The sequence below is a fragment of the Octopus bimaculoides genome, chromosome 18, assembly GCF_046866305.1.
Source record: "Octopus bimaculoides isolate indiv1 chromosome 18, ASM4686630v1, whole genome shotgun sequence".
In the NCBI taxonomy this organism is placed as follows: domain Eukaryota; kingdom Metazoa; phylum Mollusca; class Cephalopoda; order Octopoda; family Octopodidae; genus Octopus; species Octopus bimaculoides.
The window spans coordinates 16,998,903-17,007,683 of NC_142945.1; the positions used below are offsets into that span (position 1 = coordinate 16,998,903).

Below are 8,781 nucleotides of genomic sequence, written 5' to 3' on the forward strand. Positions count from 1 at the left end.
TCATTGTTATTGCGGTGGCATTGTTGGCAATGGTAGCAGCAGCAGCAGCAGCAACCATAATTATTACCATCACCATGACCATCAAAATGATATCTATTTTGCGACAACATTGTTTGGTGAAATATCACCCTATTATTTAATGTGTTCCCATATTCTCAAGTGTTCCTTAGTTTCTTCTCATGTTTACCAACATACTATAAGGTTTGCCTTATTTTTGTGTTATTACGCCTTGATTTGTGATTTGTGAATATGTACATATGTCACCGCTAAAAGTGATAACCTTGACTTATTTTTGTATTCCTACTCATAAATTACCTAGTAAAATGTCTCTTATTATTTTTCTCTCCTTAATTATCTATCAGTGTATCTTACTTTTTCTCTTTTACTTGTCTCAGTTATTGAACTGCAGCCATGCTGGGGCACTGCCTTGAAGGGATTTAGTCAATCAAACTGACCCAAGTTTCTTTTTTTTTTAATTTTGAAGTCTGGTACTTATTCTATCAGTCCCTGAACTTCTAATTTACTAGAACATAAACAAACCAACACTAGTCGTGAAGCAGTGAAGGTGGGGGAACAAACACACATACTGGAGAAATGCACAGGCACACACACACACACACACACACACACACACACACGTGTACACATATATACTGTATCAAATCAGGGAACTGTATATATATATATATATATATATATATATATATATATATATATATATATATATGATCACCAGAAGGGAAGCTAGAAGACAGGTTTACTTACATGCATACATACATAAATACAAACAAAAATACCTTGTTGTTGATATTGAAATTCTAATGGAGGAGCCTAGATTAAAAACCAGCTCTTTCTCTATTGGCAAGAAGTCTTGAAATAAAACTGAACAATCATACATAAAAACGTATGCGATGGACTTCCACACATTTCTGTCAACCGGATTTCCTCGCAAGGCATTGGTCAGCTTCAGGCTATATAGTACAAGACACTTGCTCCAGGTGCCTCACAGTGGGACTGAACTGGAAACCACATGGTTGCAAAGTTAGCTTCTTAACCAGGCACCCATTCCTGCTCCTTTATCAGTTTATTTATGGTGATTATTTTGGGGTCGATCTATTTTCATTTTTGTCCTTTTTTCTTTTATCTTCCTTATAAAGGGATCAGAAACTTCATGGAACACATCAGCTAGCAGTAATGAGAGCCCTAGTTCTCAGTATAGTAGCTTTCAGCACAAGGGCAAAGATCAACCTTACATGTTCTTTCAGTATGAAAGTGGCGAGAAAGGTTTTCTTCATCCAGTATTTTGGACATCTCTTCCACACTGGTTAGATTTCTGCGTTAATTTAGGTAAGTTTCTCTTTTGACCATTTATCCTATTTCTATGTTATGGTTTTTTTTGTAGAATAGGTACACATATCCTTGTGTGTCCTGGTTTTAGAAGAGATATACTGAGATCCTAGAACTAAAATTGATGACAGAAAGGGCATCTGGCCACTAAAATATTCTGACACAAAAGCCATCTAAGTTATGCCAGTATGGGGATCACACCATGTGTAGTATGCAAATTTCTTAGAGCACAAATGTAAACAAAAACATAGTCATTCTCATATACATGCAAACACGCCCATGTACGTGCAATCACATACATGTGCATGCATATGCATTGCTGTGAATAGTCAGCTAAAGGGTCAGTTGAACAAAACTGTGGTTCAGAAATGCAATCTTGTTTACATAATGCATAACTAAACTTTACAATGTTCCGAGCCAAGGTTCTTGTATTGGGCATCTTTATTTTTTTTATGTCAATAAATAAGCACCCCCCCACACACACACACATGAATACACACACATACTAAAATATGCATATTTTCCCATGCTTGCATTGGTTAGAAGGAATTTGTTGTGGTGGATTTTCTATGGTCAGATGCCTTTCCTGTTGCCAACCTTCACCTGTTTCCATGTAAGGTAATATTTCCTTGTGACCAGACATGTCTTGTCACGGAAGATTGGAAATGAAGGACAGCACTTACATGATGGTGACACTCCTTTACAATTATCACACGAAGTCAAGACAAGGAGTCAGTTACATGCACATACACTCACACACACAAACATGATAGCTTCTTTCAGTTTTTGTCTACCAAATTCACTCACAAGGTTTTGGTCAGCCCAGGGCTATAGGAGAAGATACTTGTCCAAGGTGGGACTGAACCTGGAAGTATGTGATTGGGAAGCAAGCTTCTTATCACACAGTTATGCCTGTGCCTGGAGTTTCTCTGGAGGATCTCTGGAGTAACATTACTCAACAGGGTGCATAGCTTGGAGAGTCTCTCCAGGTTGAACCACTCTACATTGAGAGTTCACATCTGTCATACAACAGACATGTGATTAGAATATTATAGGTGCCACTCAGTGGGATTGAACCTAAAAACCTTATGGTTTGGAAGCAAACTTCTTGACATGTAAGCTGTTCCTGAACTTATTATATATATATATATATATATATCATCATCATTGTTTAACGTCCGCCTTCCATTGAGTCTGATAGTTCAACAGGAGCTGGCCAGATAGAAGACTACCCCAGGCTGTTGTGTCTGTTTTGGCATGGTTTTTACAGCTGGATGCCTTTCTTAACACCAACCACCCTGCAGAGTGGACTGAGTGCTTTTATATATATAGATATATATATATTTGTATATTTTTCCATTTCAGCTGTTCCAGCTGTTACCAAAATTGAATTGGAACTTCAAGCTCGATTTTCAATTGAGTTCCTACTAAGAGAATTGCCAAACCAATTTGCAACAGTTGCACGGGACATCAACATAAAAATATTTAAACTAGTGCAAGAATCCCCACAAGACGAAATTCTGATTGGGGTGCCATATTCCATAATACGCAGCAGTGCAGTAAGTATGGTTTGCTTTAATAGATAAAATGATTGGGGCAGCTGCTATATATGTCTGTACAGTGGAATATATACGTGTGTGCATATGTATATAAATATAAATATATATGTATATAAATATATATATATATGTATATAAATATATATATATATATATATATATATATATATATATATATATATATATATATATATATATATATATATATATAATTTTTGGACTATTGGGTATATGTTGATTAGTGTGTTGAAGTGTTGAGTAGAGCACTGGCACAGTTTGGGCTACCTGGTGTCTTCTGCAGTTAGGGTATATTTCCATTGGACCTACTCCAGGAATTCTGCAGTGTTAGTTGAGATAACAGTAATTTCTTAAGTAACATATATTGTATGCGTGTGTGTGTGTATATATATATATATATATTATATATATATATATATATATATATATATATATATATATATATATATATATTTATATATAAATGTATGTACATATATGTATACATACATACATATGCATATTGTGTGTGTGTGTAACACAATTATGTTTGTTGAATTAAAATGCTGGGTGGATAATGATATTGAACAACCAACTCTTTTAATGAGTAATACTTATTTTGACAGTTGATGTATCTCTTTGATCTTCACTTCATCTAGTTATCTTGAACAGATATTAAATTCTTTTGGAATGTTTGCCAAAATAGAGCAGGTTTCCATCCAGGGAAATAATTTATCTATCTTCTACTTAATACCTAGAAACTGGAGTGAGATACCATTGTCTTTGTTAAAGCCATGCTGCATTCAACCAAAATATTTAAATTGGTTTCTGTTCATCTTGAAGCAGTTGGTATTAGAAAGTAGTCTCATCATAAATTGATAGCTTTAAAAACTTCTATTTTTAACAAATTAATCATTTGCCCAACCCATTCCAGTCTGAAAAAAAAAGTGACAAAAAATGGAAAATTTAATAAATATAAATAAGGCAGAATTGTTACTGTGCCAGGCAAAATGCATAGTGGCATTTTTTCTATCTTTACATTCTGAGTTCAAATTCCACCAAGGTTGACTTTATCTTTCATCCTTTTAAAGTCGATAGAATAGGTACCAGTTGAGCACTGGTGTTGATGTAAGCGACTAATGCCCTACCCCAAAATTGCTGGCCCTGTGCCAAAGTTTGAAAATAATATAGTTTAACATAAATTGACAATGAATTAATTCTTAATATTGTCATTCCTCCCCACCCTTTATAAATCGAGGTATTGACACCAGTTCTAATTTACTTTGGCTGGCAATGGGGAGCTTCTGCCACGAAACATCAACAGGTGTATGTAAAAATTAAGTAAAAATTTGTGAATTTCTACAGTTAGGAAAACGGGAAAAGGGTATCCTATTCGTATTCTATTTTGTAATGGGATTTCTCTAATGGGTGGTATATGGCAAGGTTGGTCAGGTATTGAACAGAATATCTCCTTATGTTTTAAATTTTAATTTTGTCCAAAACGACTTTGTCATTTGTACTTCTGGAGCTAATAAAATTAAGTGCTTGTCTGCAAGGATGAGGGTCAGTTGATATAATCACCTGTATACTTAGAATTTGTGTACCAGCATTGCCACATTCCAGTCATTGAAAGTAGCAAAACAACAAAAGATGAACTTGTTTTGTATTATCTGATTTTTTTTGTTTTGTTTAAGTGACATCTTGTATGGAGAAGTTTAATGGCTGTAATTTTGTTGAAATATAACCATAAAAGATTAAAATGAATTAGTAACAACATATCTCAATTTATCAAATAGAGCTAAGTTTTTTATGTTAAATACTGTAGATTGTGGAAACAAAATTTAGAAATATTTTATGATACAGTAAACTCCTTCATATCCAGCACCACTGAGGCCAGAGGGTTACCAGATAACAAAATTTTCCAGATATCTGATCATCGCTTTTTAAATTACCATGACATCTTACAAAACACATTAATACTCCCTGTATTCATCAGTATTATCATTAACATTCTAAATGTAGTAGAAATAAGAGAACTTGAAGGAATAAAATGTATGATTTAAGCTAAGAACAAGTTTTGTTAATCTAATAAAATTCAAGAATTGTAAATGCAGTAAAATAAAGTTTGGTACTTTAAGAAGCAATGATCCATGTAAAATACAGTAGAAATTCTCTTTCTTTTAATGACAGCTAATTAGTATTAACACAGATTCTCTTGATTCTAATCAACAGCACACTTTCTTTTATTTTTCTTTGGGTGCAGGTTGCTTGAGAGTTCTGGTTATTTGAGTACTGGATAAGAGTGAGTTTACTGTATTTAGGTAATTTGATAAGCTGAGTAGAGGGTAAGCTACTTGGTCTGTGAATTCCATTAGCAAATTTCGGTTTCCTGTTGCAGTCAATTCTGAATACTACCTGTGTCATTGTCTTTGGAAATAATAAACATAACTGTTATCATTTCCATTTTCTTGTAAAAAAAATCTTTAAATTTCATTTCTATCTGGTAGTTCTTTGAAGAAATAAAACCCACTTGAAGTTCGTAAAAGATTGGTGCAATTGCATGAAGTGATATCTAGATAGAAAATGGATTTTTGGAAATAGAAAAGGTCTTGACAAACTATAGTTAAAATATAGTTAGCATTAATATACTTAATACATTAACATATTTAACTCAACATTAACATATTTAATACCAGGAGCATTTAAAAAGCTAATTAGAAATATTTATGTGGTGAAATAAAAATACATGTTAACAATAACTTAAGAATTGTATTTCATGCTTAAATATAGTTTAATTAAAATTTTTAAACGTGTGTTCCTAAATGTTTTGAAATTCTGAAGCCATCCTGACTTTCTCTGTGTAGCTTGTGCCTATTCAAATATGCATAAAAAAAAAGAATCCTTATTAACTAATGTCCATAGACTCACATGTACTAGTTCCTTGAAGCATATCACACATTGCTAAAGCCTTAATCTTCTGCTCTGTAGCTCCCCCATCTCAACTTGTGTACCGTTCTTTCTTGCAGTGGTACTTCTCTGTATTGGTGAGAGTTATTTTCTTATCCTTTTTGTTATTTTCCAATGTCTGTGCTAGCCATTTATCCAGTCATATCCATGACTGGCAGTTCTATCTTCTACTACTGTCGTTGTTTATTATTACAACTACTACTACTGTTGCTGCTGCTACTACTATGTATATATATATATATTCATTCTCTGCACAAAATTATTGTATTTCAGTAAAGACTGAATTTTAACAATTAAACCTTTAATGCAAGGAAGATTTTGTATTTTATTTTCTCCTATCTTTATAAGTGAAATATAGAATTTTTTTTTTTTTAATTAATAAAAGCCATCTGTTATGTTTGATGTCGTTTTGCATGGTGTGAAGATTCTCTGCCATTATTAGTATTTACATTTTTTTTTTTATAAATATACTACTTTTGTATAGAGATGTCCACATTGTATCATCACTGATAGTTTATAAACACCTCCACTTTAATTTTTTTCTTTTTTATTCATTTTGATTGTGTGTTTGTATTTTTCATTTGCTGCTCATGTTTTTTACTCTCCTGCAAGTGAGACCAATTTCCTTACAAGTTTTCTGATTTAATTTACAGCTAATATTAGATGTAGGACTGACCTGTAAGATCTATATGTAATGACAATTGCTTTAGTGATCTATTTGGATTGTTGGTGTTATTGTTGCTTTGATTGAGCAGACCTGTGATTGAAAATGTTTCAATCATGACCAACCCAGCTTTTGTATATTTTGGGGATTACATTGTTCAATGAGTCCATCATTTGTTAGCTGAAAACATGGGACTTGGGAGAAACTGGCTTCTATTTCCAATGGGTTGAATGACTGCATCGTCTCCTTTGCTTGACTTGTCAGTCATTGGTGGAAATGGTATCCATCTTGATAACTGAAAGAAACAGAAACCACTGTTGTAATGTAATGGCCTAGTTTTTGTGGTATGCCATTGAGTGAATCTTTACCAATCAACTAGATGGTCTTCTTCTATATGCAGCCTGGGATGTTTCCAAGTTAGACTCCGTGTGTGTGTGTGTACGCGTGCATGCATGTGTGCACTGCACCATTTTAAATATGTAATCAGTGCTGTATGGGACACACTTGAACTCTGTAAAACCACTGGCTAATCAGAACTGGACTATTTTTCTAATTCTGAAGTGGAATCGTGATCTGGTGCATTTTTTTTTTTTTAATGACTCTATAATTAAAAAGTTTCCTCCTCAACCTCATAGCATTGGGTTCAATCCCACTTCATGGCACCTTGGACAAGTATCTTCTGTTATAACCTTGTGAGAGTGAGAGAAATTTCATGAAAGGAAACTATATGGAAGCCCAGTGTTTATCATCTTGAAAGCCTGTTGCTTAGTGGTTAGGGTATTTGGCTGATAATCATAAGGTCGTGAGTTCAATTCCTGGTGGCACATTGTGTCCTTGAGCTAGACACTTCATTTCATGTTGCTCCAGTGCACTGATCTGGCAAAAATGAACAGTATGTATATTTTAAAGGCCCTGCCTTGTCACAACCTGTGTCGCATTGAATCTCCCTGGGAACTACTTTAAGGATATGAGCGTTGGTGGAGTGCTCAACCATTTGCACATTAATTTCATGAGCTGGCTGTTCTGTTGGTCGAACTGGCTGGAACCCTTATCATCATAACTGACAGAGTGCCAGTATGTATCATCATTATCATCATCATTTTAACATCCTCTTTTCCATGCTTGCATGAGTCAGACAGAGTTTATTGAGACAAATTTTCTACAGTCTTTCTCTTAACAATCCTCATCTGTTTCCAGGCAAGGTAACATTTCCCCTTGACCAGACATGTTTTTTTTTTCCACAGAAGACTGGAAACAAACAACATTGCTTTTATGACAGTAATGCTCATTTAGAACAAGCATGTGATGTGAAGACAATGGTTCATGCACACACACACACACACACACACACACACACCATCATCGTCATCATTATCATTACCCTTTAGTGTCTGCTTTCTATACTGGCATGGGTTAGACAGTTTAACTGAAACTGGCAAGCTGGAGGGCTGCACCAGATTCCAATCTGATTCGGCATGGTTTCTTTGGGTGGATGCTCTTCTTAACATTGACAACTCTATGAGTGAAATGGGTACTTTTTACATGCTACTAGCATAGGTGCCAGTGGAATAGGTGCCAGTGGCATAGGTGCCACTTATGTGACACATACACATATATATATATATATATATATATATATATATATATATATATATATATATATATATATATATATATATGCAGGTAAGAAGTTTCTTTCCCAATCACATAGTTCTGGCTTCAGATTACTCAAATATAATGCTTTTTTATTCACCTTGTTTTGAATTAATCATGCATTACCTTGTAGCTTTGATATTCTGCAGATGTGACTCATTTTTTTAATTTTCAAATGATATTGTTGGGTAGGTCTGAGAAGTTAGATCTAGTTGGTTTTGAACATAAGATAGGTATAATATTTGGGCTGGATATGACTGGTTTAAATGCTAAACTGTTAAAATCAACACAGTGAGAGTTCAAAATTAACAGCCAGAAAATCATTAACATAATGAAATTGTGAGAAACACTTAAACATGAGTATTGCACACCTGACATCCAAATTGCTATATTTTATAGAATGGCTGTGTGTTTGCATGTGTCTGTATGTATGTATTTGTGGCTGAGGAGTTAAGGAGATTGCTTTGTAACCATGGAGTCTCAAGTTCAATCCTACTATAAAGCATATTGGACTAATGTCTTTTTCTGTAGTCTCAGTTTGACTTGAGTCTTTTGAGTGAAATTGAGGAAATGGAAACTGTGTGGAAACTTGTT

At 34.1% G+C, this 8,781-nt stretch overlaps 1 protein-coding gene across 4 annotated transcripts in view; it reads left to right on the forward strand.

The window, feature by feature from the left end:
• The window catches only part of LOC106873556 (KICSTOR complex protein SZT2), a 188,185-nt gene that overhangs the window by 138,996 nt on the left and 40,408 nt on the right, over window positions 1–8,781 (forward strand). For 2 of the 4 annotated variants that reach the window (XM_089365841.1, XM_089365843.1), the window contains exons 50-52: window positions 1,158–1,347; window positions 2,713–2,906; window positions 5,930–5,947. In XM_089365841.1, coding sequence (XP_089221967.1) covers window positions 1,158–1,347; window positions 2,713–2,906; window positions 5,930–5,947 — 402 coding nt within the window. The remainder of the gene's footprint in view (window positions 1–1,157; window positions 1,348–2,712; window positions 2,907–5,929; window positions 5,948–8,781) is intronic. The other 2 variants (XM_089365842.1, XM_089365844.1) reach the window with 1 other exon arrangement.